At 29.5% G+C, this 12,509-nt stretch overlaps 1 protein-coding gene across 2 annotated transcripts; it reads right to left on the bottom strand.

Moving 5' to 3' along the window:
• Positions 1-5,042: 5,042 nt before the first annotated feature.
• LOC105777054 (alpha-galactosidase) lies at positions 5,043-9,783 on the bottom strand. 2 transcript variants are annotated; one of them, XM_052621682.1, is made up of 13 exons: positions 9,477-9,783; positions 9,344-9,396; positions 7,240-7,296; positions 7,009-7,147; positions 6,833-6,908; positions 6,696-6,754; positions 6,543-6,608; positions 6,388-6,471; positions 6,220-6,284; positions 5,933-6,015; positions 5,716-5,856; positions 5,511-5,651; positions 5,043-5,429 (listed from the first exon to the last, which is right to left on the bottom strand). In XM_052621682.1, the coding sequence occupies exons 1-13, from the start codon at positions 9,758-9,760 to the stop codon at positions 5,334-5,336; spliced, it is 1,344 nt and encodes a 447-aa protein (XP_052477642.1). In that variant the 5' UTR covers positions 9,761-9,783; the 3' UTR covers positions 5,043-5,333. The 2 variants fall into 2 exon arrangements, with proteins under 2 accessions (XP_052477642.1, XP_012455560.1); XM_012600106.2 differs by having other exon boundaries at positions 9,338-9,396; positions 9,477-9,782.
• Between the last annotated feature and the right edge of the window lie 2,726 nt (positions 9,784-12,509).

Here is a 12,509-nt window from a genome sequence, read left to right on the forward strand (position 1 = left end):
TGCACTATATTGTATTTATCTCATTACAAATATATAAATTGACAATATTTGATGACTAATTGCATAAAGCAATCGAAATGTCTTGTAATTTTGTGGATGAAAATTTCATTAAGAGAATCCTATTCTCTTGTTTGTTAAATTCAACTTGATTTAATTTGAATTTAATTAAAATTTAATAAGAATAATGAGATTATTGAATACCGAGAGTTTTTTAAAATTGCTCTAACGTATGCATGAAATTTAAATTGTGATTCATATGTATATATAAAATTTGATTTTGATTCAATTGTGCACATTTAAAGAAATGAATACATACATTTATTTTCATATTGAATTTTATAATTGTTTGTATATGTAATATATCAACGTAAATGGTGTTAATTTGATAATATTATTAGTGATTTGTAAAATTGAATCAAATTAAAATTTCATAAATAAAATCGTATAAAAACGAAGTTTATGTATGACATTGCACATTAGATCAAAGTCATATATAGTTTTGATATTTATTCAAAGTAAAAGCCCGATTATGTTTGATGTTGCAAGTTAGGTGCTTTTGTTTCACTAGAAACAACTTACGAAAAATGATTTCTAGAAAATGAATTGATTTTATGGAAAAGCTTATATTTTTTGGTATTTAGATGATTCTGTAAAATATTTTTGTTGTTTAGAAAATTTTCTTAAAATCATTTTCTAAAATTTGTTCTTTGTGAAATGAACATAACATAAACATATTTGTTACAAAATATTATAATACAATTTCCTTTTGACAATCGAAACTTATTTTATAATAAGAGAATATTTTGTAATAATCAATATCATATATATACTTGATAATAAATAATGTCTAATTAAAACTTAATTTAAATTAGATATATTATGTAAATGCCCAAATTTGCCCGTGCCCATAAAAAATAAACCAAGAAACAGAATAAAAAATAATAAGCCCAAAAGAAAATTTATTACAAACCCAAAATACAAAACCCTAGCCCAAAAGTTACCAGGCCACAACCTAAACTAATTCAGAAACCCTAAGTTCCCCATGTCGCCGCACCCCTCCCCTCGATCGTGCCGCCAGCGCCTCACCCTGAGGCCTGACCCCTCCTCTGTTGTCTTACACCAAAACGGCAAATGTGCCTCTTCTCCGCCTCCGTGAACACCTACAAACAAAGCAAAAAAAAAGGACAGAAACAGCGCAAGAAATGGAAAAAAGCAATAGAGGTACACTAGCAAATAGTGTAATATGGCTATAAAAACCACAACCAATTTGTAATATGGGACAAAAAAATATACAAAAAAGCAGAGAGTTTGAAATAGATTCAAATATCAAAAGGTGCTGTTTTTTATTTTTATTTTTATTTTGAAATAGATAAATAAAAAATAGTAAAAACTTACCTGTCGGTCCGTCTTCCCTCGCCGTCGAACATTGCCGGCGTCTGATGAGGATTTAAAAGGCGACGAGGGCCCTTTTTTATTCTCGCGTATTATTTTATTTTCTTGATTTCTAAACCAAAAATCTGATTTAAAAGTTTTAAAAAATAGGAGGCTGAAAAAGGGCTGAAAAGGCTCGTTTTGTGTAGCTCCGACAACCGGCGTTTTGACATTAACCTAAGACCCGACCTGATAGCATTTAAGATCTGCGTGTTTTTAAACAAAATGGTCTATTTGCTTTATGGGTCCTTCCGCTTTTGGACTCCATTGACCTATTTGTTTTATATATTTTAAATTTTTCCGCATAATTTTTTTTTGTTTCATTTTGGTCCATATTGAAATGGCGCACTCTGAGGACTGGGAATAATTTCCCATCTAATCCCTGTACCTTTGCGCGCATTTTATTTTGGCCCTTCCTTCTGCCTTTTCTTTTTTTCTTTTTACAATCTATCCCTAAAATTCGTTTAAATGGCGACTTAATCCTTAGTTATTTAATTTCAACCCTGATATATGTTTTTATATGTTTTGTTTATTTATTTATCTATTTATTATCTTATATTCTTTATATATATTAAAAATTATAATGTTTATATTTTCTTTATTTAAATACTTGTTGTTCGTATTATTTTATCCTTACTACTATTATTTATTAATCCATTTATATTATTATATTTTGTATATATTTAAAGTGAGATTATTACATTTTTCTACTTGTACATTTTTCCTTATTTATTATTGTTATTATATTACTTTTTTTATCTTGTTTTTACTATTTTGTCACTTCTTTTATCATCTTCGCATTATTTATGCTTATATTTAAGAATTTATTTAATTTAAACAAGGAAATTATCTACTCCATCCGACTAGTTCCGGGTTCGAGTCCCGGGCAACCCATTTTTATTATCATATCGAAACGATATTCCTATTTATTATCATATCAAAACGCTATTCCTAATAGAAGCTAGGAATGATTTGGATATATATCATATGTATATCAATCCGTAGTTTCTTTTTCTAACTTAAGAAAAAAAATGATAAATCTAGATACGATCCTAGATGTATATTTTCTATTTGATATTGGTTGACACGGGTATATAAGAGGCATCTAGCATTTTATTTCTTTTGTTCGTATTACTTTATTTATTTTATTAGTAATGACACTAATTAATATCCTTATTATGGTTATAATTATATTATTAGTATTATAGTATTCTTTTATTTACCCATTGTTTATCGTCTTACCCATACAAGCTTTTTAAATTATCTCAATGTCGTTATATCATACATTAGGATTAAATATTTATTCATTTATATGTATGCCCGAATAAGTTAAAATGCCCATCTCTATAAGCATCATGTTCGTTTTTTGCACAATGAATAAAAAGAAAATTTTAAATCGAAACGACATTCATTATTTTTGGAATTAGAAAAGTCGTGTTCCTAACTTACAGAATATGTCTTCTTTCTAAAACCGAGATAATCGAATATATTTTAAAATAAATAAATTTGTTAACGTTTATTCTCGTTTTCGGGGATTTAAGGCATTGTGTCCTAACTTACGGGACATGATCCTTTTTCTCGATTAACTTGAAACAAACCCTTTTTCGTGAAAATGAACTTAGTTAAGTAATATTTTAATAAAATATCGTATTTTAAAAGCTCTTCAAATTTTCAATTTTCGACGCTAAAGACACCAAATAATCAACTAGGTACCAATTTTGGGTGTAACGAAGGTGCTAATCCTTCCTCGTTCGTAACCGAATCCGGAATCCATTTTCTGAATTTTTTGTAGACCGAAAAACATTATTTAAATAAATCAAACATCTTATTAAAACAATCAAATTACGAGGTGACCCGATCACGTCTCATAAAAAAATGATTGGTGGCGACTCAATTTTCGTTTTTAAATAAAAAGTAGATTTCAAAAAAATGGTTTTGACATATTATATATATGAGAGTATTTATTGACACATCGGAGTTGTAAGAGATACATGAAACTAAGCATTATTAAAACAAATAATCATATTTATATAATTAAAATATTCATATTTTATACTAGGTTAAAAATATCATAAGTCATTGTATTCTTTGTAAATTTGAAATTTAGTTCTGTACTTCTATTTTTGGAATTTAGTCCTACTTTTAGATTTCAAATTTTAGGTCCAACTATTAATGCGATTAAAAATATTTTATTAAATTCATGTTCATTACAATGCCATTTTTAATTACATGACTACCAGATGAGTATTTCTCATTTAAAATGTCACATCAATAAAATTGAAAAAAATAGTGTTAACAATTAGACCTAATTTTTAAATATGAAAGGTAGAGGGACTAAATTCCTTAAAATAAAATTACAAGGACTGAACTCTAAATTTTAAAGAGTACATAGACTTATGAAATATTTTAACCTTTTATACTATAAAACATTTATTACTAACACATATCATTATAGTATATATATTTATTATTAAAATATTAGTATAAATATTTTTCAATAATACATGAAGAATATTATTTAAATTTTAAAATTATTATTTTTAAAATTTATTATTAAAATAAAATAATTTATTACAATAATAAATTATATTAATTATATTAATAATTTATTATATTATTAAATATAAATAAATATGTATGTTTAATAGTATTGAAAATTACTATTGGATATTAATATTTTAATATTTTTAAAATTAAAATTAAAGATTTAATAATAATAATAGGTAATTTAAGTTAATATTTATAGAAAAATAAAATTACTCATAAATGAGCTCTTTTAAGGAAAATGACTTATGCTTTTAGAAAAGTATGTCATTTTACAAGAAAAAGTTTATTTTCATTGATCTGTAAGTAATTTTTCGTTAATTAAGTTGATTTCTATGAAACAAATATAGAAAATATTTTCTATGAAACAAACGTACCCTTATTAAATGGAAGTTATGAAATTACGAAGAAATTAATATCTTTTACTGTATTTAAATTAAAAGTAACTATTTTTCACAAAACTACCCATTTAATGAACCCTCAACTGTAATATTTTTCCAAAAATGTTCATCTATGTAATTGTGTGACATATTTGAGGTATTTTAGGAAATTAGTATATTGATTTATATATTTTTAAAGTAAAGAAATATTTGTCATTTGTTGATAAAAATAAAATACAGTTGTTAAATAAGTGGCCCATTTACAAATCAATGGATGGGCTTGTGTTGATCAGCAGAAAAGGTTTTTGATTTAATTTGGGCTTTATCCTGAGAAAACAAAAAAATGATCTAATTTGATTTTAACCTTCTATTATGCTATACTTTTAATTTAATATCTCTACTTTAATGACATAATTTAATTTTAGTTTCAAATTGATAACATTAATTTTGATCTATCTATTATGTTGAATATTTCAATTTAGTCCACCTACTTCAATGACATAATTTATATTTTTATAAAATTATTAGTAGGTTTAAATCGATAAATAAAACCGTTAATTTTTTGTTAAATATAATAAATTTATATGTCAATTAAATGTTTAACACTATATTTAAATAAAATTTCACAAAATCATTTTAACGATTAACAATGTTATCAATTTGAACCTACTAATAACATTACATAAGTAGAGAGGATCAAATTGTATCAAATTAAAGTGGAAGATCAAACGTAAAGTTTCAGCATAGTAGAGGGACTAAAATCACAATTACACCAAAACAAAATTACATAATTCAAAGCCAGAAGTTGCAATTTTGAAGCAAGAAACAATGATCCAAGCCCCAAAATCATGATACATCAAGAAATTATATATATATATATATATATATATATATATATCTTTGAACATTTAAGATTTTTTCTGAGATTAAATTCTTTGAAGAAAAAAAAAACTTAATGCATTTAAGAGCTTCTCTCCTTCAGCCTCTAACTGGTGTCATAATATACATCTTGCAAGCATGTCCAGCAACATATGCACCCATTCTATAACGCTTATTCATTGAAACAAATGAGTGCTGCAATAAAAACATCACAAAAGAACATGTCAATAATCCATTAGTTTAAAGTTCAAACCATTGAAAAGGACTAAATCGTACTTTCCATAAGTCTCGAATGGCAACCGGAGTGGACGGGGAGAGTCCGATTTCCCTCCATTTTACTGATATGATTGCCCTAGCTTGGCTTCTATTCCATAACACCACCACCACCCTTTTCCCTGATAAAGGCCCTGCCCATACCTGTGTAGATTTTTTATGAGGAAATCCGAAAGTGTGATCAAGTTGTGTGCTCGAAACGGTTTACCTCTAGGCCTCCATTGGATCGTATTTTCCTCCCTTGAACTCCTAGGGAGTCTTGGTTAACATCAATCACTTCCTTGTTTCCAAGAATGGTTAGAGTCTCTTTGCTCGCAGATCGAACATCGCATCCAATTAGGAGAGGAGCCTGGTGATGAAAAGAATTTTTTAGTATGTGATCACTAGGGGTTTATGTGTACAAGGTGGAATTGAGAGACAGATACCTTCATAAGAGCCCATATACTGAAATGAGACCGGTATTCCTCGATGTTCATCCCTCCATTTCCCACTTCCAGCATGTCGGGATCTTGTGTGAATTTTAAATTATGGCTTAAATTAATGAAATATCACTTTAACATCACTATAACTTGCATGTGCATGTATGTGTGTGTGTGTGTGTGTGTGTGCGCGCGCGCGACTGTACTATAACATCACTATAACTTGCGCATGTGCGTGTGTATGCATGTGTGTGTGTGTGTCTGTATGCAAGAAGTTAGAAATTTGCAGCTACCATTCCACCTGCCAGGACCAGCATATCTCCCCCAAATGTTGTTCGAATCTGCTATTGATGTTATACTAGAAAAAGAAAAAGAAAAAGAAATGAATTGTGAAAACAACTAATTCAATGGTTCAACCAGAATCACAAACGGTCAACCAGTTTATGTATATGTGAACAAACCTTGCCCATGTATCGTTGATATCCCCGGTAGTCCTCCAAGTATGGCCATAAGAACCGGCCCATTTTGCCGGATCCTCTTGTCCCCTACAAAATTACAGTTCTTAAAATTTTGCAAAAAGCTGATGACATAAACTTCATATGCATATATGACATACCATTCACATAAAGAGAAAAGGATCGGCCTACCAGCATTTCTTAATGCACGACTCATCGCAGCATATCTTTTCACAAAACAAAATTGCATGTCTGTCACATAACATCAAATGTTCTTTAACTTTGTAATAAACTCGAGTGATGAATGAGACTACCTCGTTTGAGGTTTCGAACCGTCATTATAGCAGTTGTCGTACTTTAAGTAATCAACCCCCTGCGAAAATAACCACACTATTGGCCTGAATCCTGCATTTTAAGCAAATTCTATAGTTGCAAATGTAAAGATACGAACCCATTCAGCAAAAGTTCTTGCATCTTGATATTCATGCCCGAGTGAGCCCGGCATTTTGTTACTGCAGGTTCTTTTACTGCGGAGATCAAACAAGGTTTCCAAATGTTCAAACGGTTCAACTATTATTTATTTTGTAAGCTGACCAAAATATAAAATTTATACACGTTTTCATTTACCCCGCATCAGCATATATTCCAAGTTTCAAGCCTTTGGAATGAACATAATCTGCAAGGGCTTTAATGCCGGAAGGAAATGTAGAGGCTTTGGCCCTTAAATTACCCGCGTTGTCTCTTTCTCCCTCGGCCCAACAATCATCTGCTTTCGTATAACCGATAAGGAAAATAGTGAAAACTCATGCAATCACCATTAAAGCATAAAGAAGAAAAAAACTTGTTTTGGATTCATACCGAGATTTACATACTTGTATCCGAGTCTTGCCAAACCGGTTGAAACAATAGCATCCACTGTTCTTGGCAGGGGGGGTAGTCATAAAAGAATATCAAAATTAACATTCTTGAAACACTTATGTGTTTCGATTTTATTCGGTTTGAATCCTAAGTTCATAACAATAAACCGAATTCCATATTTCCAGCAAGTTCAAGATTGTCAAAGAAAAACAGAGGAAATAGTTCAGTTGTCCCCTTAAAGTTCATTAAAACAATAATAGAATGCAGAGGCAAAATCTATGTTGTTCGGACTCTTCATTTTTCTTGAAGCACCAGTGTTTGACAGATGGATATTACATGGAAAACCTTTGAAAAATGAAAATTCTTACGATACTCGTGTCAAATGCACACCCGTATTTGACACTCACACCCAAGTCCGAATAACATAGGGCAAAATTCACTATGCCAACTAACAATTGACAGCTAGGGATCACACAATGATAAGTTGCTCAGACTCTTCATTTTTCTTGAAGCACTCGTGTCGGACGCATGGATATTACATAGAAAACCTTTGAAAAGCCTAATGATACTCTCATTAAATACAAACCCATATTTGACACTTACATCAGAGTCTGAGTAACGTAAGGGCAAAATTAACTGTGTCAACTGACAATTGACAGCAAGCGGTCACACAATGCTATGTTGCTCATGCTCTTCATTTTTCTTGAAGCACTCGTGTTTGATATATGTATATTACATGGAAAACCTTTGAAAAGTCTAACGATACTCGTGTTAAATACATACCCATTTTTGACACTCACACCCAAGTCCGAGTAACATAGGGCAAAATTCACTATGTCAACTAACAAATCGACAGCAAGGGATCATCACACAAGATTTTTAGAAAACAATAAATAAATAACCCCAACAACCAAATGATGAAAGAATTTGAAATTCAAAGTCAGTGTATCAAAAACTAAATGCAGACAAAAATTCACCAACTTTTAAATGCATTGAATAATTTATATGGTCCTTATTCAAGGAAAGTAAAGAATTAAGGGTCTTCATTTCAAACATCTATGTGTTGGACTAATTCAGAACCCTAATAAAGAAGTGTTAAGTTTAGAATTCATGGATACGTTCATTCACTTTTAAGCATGAATATTTTATTTTTAGTACAAGCAAACAATTATATTACGGGGATCAAACCCTGTACCTTGTGCCAATCAACTTGAAACCGGCTAACCATGCAAATAGCAAAGTCAACCAAAGTTTCAAACCCTAATTAATTACTGTAATAGAAAGAACACTGAGGAATATTCAAAGTCAAAAAAACAAAACGAAAAGTATAAATTAGATTTAAAGGCTGTAAATAGCGTAGTGGTGATGATGGTGGTCTCAAGCATCAGATGATTCTATTCACTATTTTTCAGCAACAAAATACCAATCAAATTAATGAATAAGCATGCATGATCCAAGTCCAATATTGAATTTAATTAATGCTCAACTGCAAGTTTTAAAATTTTGGGTTTTTGAAGTTGAAAATCTTAGCAAGTACTTGAATACAAATTCTGGGTTTTATTTAATAAAAATTAGGGTCTTCATTTCAAACATAATATAAGGAAACTTATCAAATCTGTAATTAAATTTCAAGAATTTCTTGATTGGACTGATTCAGATCCTAATAGACAAGTGTGCAGGCAATTCATGGGCATTTTTCTGTCGTGCCAAGCATTTCAAACCAGAATTAATTACTGTAATAGAAAGAACACTGAAACACTGTTTATAAAAGGGTATTATGAAATTATCTACTGTTGGAATATTCAAAGTCAAAAAACTAAGAAAATGGAAGTATAAATTAGATTTGAAGGCTGGAAACTGCATGGTGATGGCGGTAGTTAAAGCATCTGTTGATTCTACTATACCAATCAAATTAAAGGATAAGCATGCATGATCCAACTCCAATATTGAATTTAATTAATGCTCAAGCGCAAGTTTTAAAATTTTGGGTATTTGAAGTTGAAAATCTTAGCAAGTACTTAAATGCAAATTCTGGGTTTTATTTAATTAAAATGAAAATGACTATATATAAATAATTAGAGTAAGCTAAGAAGCTTACCAGTACTTTTTATAGTCTTCTCGTCTATATCACAATGAAAGTGATTCCAGCTATTCCACCTGCAAACAATGATAAAATTAATCACCTTTTTTTTTATAAAATATGAAGGCTTTAAAAAGAAAAGTGAAAGATTTGATACCCCATTGGAGGGTTACGAGCAACCCCATTGGCAAGAAGGGAATGAGTGTAAGCTTGTTGGCTTCTGTGAGTGGAGTTCACTGGACTTGATGCAGTCACTTGGTGGACATGCCATAGTAGGTGAAAAAGAGAGGCAAAAAGGAAGGGCATTGTCAATCCCATACTGTATAGAGAGAGGGGTAAAGATGGATGATGGGAAATGAAAAATGGAGAGATTGAATTAAAACGGTGGAGAAGAAATGGGGAAATGGAGATGGGAAGAGGACAGTCCTTTAAACAGGGCATGCATGAGGTGGCTGTCTGGTTTGGGTTGTCGGTTGGGGCACAATCTTCTTAATTATGATCTTTGCTTTTACAGCTAAACTAGATTTTGTGGGACCTTTCTAACCTTTTGAACTGGATTTATGGTCCGGAGAAAGGTATTAAATTAATTGATTCGGGAGACAATATAGATCGGTTAAATTAGATAGATGATCTGTATTTTAATTTTAATTTTAATTTTTTATGATTTTTAATGATTTATTTAATAAAATTAAACAGATTGATTAGACTAACAAATCAATAACTTAATCGATTTGATCACCAATCCGATTCTAAAAACTTTGATCTCGAATAAACCAAAGTAAGGCAGAAATAGGGTAGTAAATGAAAATATTAGGAGGCAAACTAGAGGATATAACAAAGGATTTAATATAATTGGAAAAATTACCTCTTTGATTTCTCTTAATTTCGATATTAAGTAAATTGGTTCCTCTCAAAAAAATAGATCGATTTAATCACTGTCAATTTTATAAGTTAATAATTAAGAATAATTAATCACAATATTTTCTATAAAAAATTATAGTGATAATGTTTTTATCAATTGTATACAATTTTATCGATATAATAAATTATTTTTCCTTCCATATTTATATATTTTTGTGAAAATATTGACATTATATATAAATAATTTATGTTCAATTTATTAAATTAAGGAAAAATTAACAGGATGCGTAAACTCTAAGAGCTAAATTTGTTATTATACCAATAAAAATATGTACAATTGATAAGAAATATCAACGTCGTGATTAATTATCTTTAGTTGCTCACTTTTGAAATTAACAAGATTCAATTGCTCTGATTTTTTAGAGGTACCAATTTGTTCAATATCAAAATTGAAAGGGACCGAAAAACTCTTTTTACCAACATAATTCATCATAGTGAGAAAGTCTCGTTCGCTTGTTTGTTTAAAACTATATAAATTTGTGTTTGCTTGTTTTACATAAATGAACTTGTCGATGAAGATTAAACAAATATGTTATATTTTTGTGAACGTATTCATGAATATATCATTGAAGCGAATAATTAGAAATCTAATCAAGAATAATAATTTTACAAGAGTGATTCACTTATGTTGATGTAAAACTCAAATAATTTTATATATTTTTATGGTTTTTATATGATTAATATTTTATAAATTTTACTTTCATATTTTATTCAAATCATTATAAATTAAGATTTTTTTCTTTTTAATAAGATTTTCATATCTTCAACCATAGTTATCACTCTTGAGGAAAAAATATTATATAAATTTATAAAATATACTCAAGGATTTTTATAACAATTTTTTTTCTTATAACCTAAAATTATTGTAATCAGACAATGGAAAAAAAATTATTAAAATCGATCGTATTCCACATTTTTAAATTATTTATATTAAAGTCGGTTGAGTTTTAGTTCGATTAGCATGAACATTGTTGCTAATGTAGGAGGACGTGGGTTCGAGTGTGCTGAAGCACTTTATCCTCATATCTATAGATTGGAGAGGAACTATGAATAATTCTAGGCATTAAATCAAAAAATAGATACAATCAGTACTCGTGTAAGATATTTTATTTCATTTTTGTGAACCAAGATCGCAAAATTACAGCTGACAAAGTAACAGTAATGAATAGAGACTGTCAGGTGTGTATTAACAAAATTAATTAAAACCAATAGATAATTAATTTAGTGAATGAAATCTAAAACTAGTTGTATTAATTAAAAATAAATAGATAATTAATCAATGCCTCTAATTTAAAATTATTGCCGGCCTAAATAAGTAAATATAATGTTTGACATGATTATTATGGTCCCAACATTTTGAGTCAAAGAAACTCCCAATAATAAATAAAAATCATTATTATGAAACATTCATCTAAATAAAGTATCCACATTTAATTAACTTCTCTTGTCGATTAAATTTTAGTTCGATTGACGTTTGTATTGTTGTCAGTACAAGAGGATGTGGATTCGAGTGCGCTGAAACGCATTATCCTCTTATTTAAGGGTTGAGGAGGGACTATGCCTAGTTCTATACATTGTATAAAAAGAGTAGATTTGATGAGAACATGTAATGAGATTAATGTTAAAAAAATAACTCTTCTTCATATTTTCATAAATTTTCATATTCAAATTTTGAACTTTTTTGAATTTGGAAATTTTTGAGGGATAGGATTTTCAATAATCAAAGTTTTGTCGAGAGCTCTGATAGGTTCAAATAAGGGGAATGTTTTGTAGTGCCTGAAAATATAAAACCGTGTGAAATCGAAGGGTTTGCATGCAGTTGGACTTGGCTCCATGACTTATGGCATCGAGAAACTCTTCAATTTTACGGTTCTCGTTTGTCAAGGCACTGCAAGCAATTTCACAGTTGTATATTTATTATGTATTTGTATAGTTTTCAGAAGGATTAAATCCACATTTTTATCATTTTTGTGGGAGGCCAAACTATAATTTTGCCATTTATTAACTTATAATTTTATAAAATTTGAGGGCTTAAAGCATAATTCCCCATTTTATAGAGGCTAGGGCCTATACCTTAGGCGATTTATAAAACGGAAGTAACTAAAAAAAATCGAAAGTACATAATAGCCACAAAAAAGCAAAGCATGCCAAGTGCTTGAGTAAATTGCTCTCAATATATTCTTTAATTCAAAGAATAAGATAAAATAGATGATTACAAATGACGGGGAGGCCTCTATTTATAGTTGAGCTCCCCCAAAACTAATGGTAC

This window comes from Gossypium raimondii, chromosome 10 (assembly GCF_025698545.1).
Source record: "Gossypium raimondii isolate GPD5lz chromosome 10, ASM2569854v1, whole genome shotgun sequence".
NCBI lineage: Eukaryota > Viridiplantae > Streptophyta > Magnoliopsida > Malvales > Malvaceae > Gossypium > Gossypium raimondii.

What these genes read in the sequence shown, in the direction of transcription:
- LOC105777054 (XM_012600106.2), bottom strand. Translation starts at nt 9,760, where the DNA reads ATGCCCTGTTTAAAGGACTGTCCTCTTCCCATCTCCATTTCCCCATTT. An exon ending in CAAGAACTTTTGCTGAATGG is followed by an intron (nt 6,755 to 6,832) that starts GTTCGTATCTTT and finishes TTATTTTCGCAG; the next exon opens with GGGGTTGATTACTTAAAGTA. An exon ending in GATCCAATGGAGGCCTAGAG is followed by an intron (nt 5,652 to 5,715) that starts GTAAACCGTTTC and finishes AAATCTACACAG; the next exon opens with GTATGGGCAGGGCCTTTATC.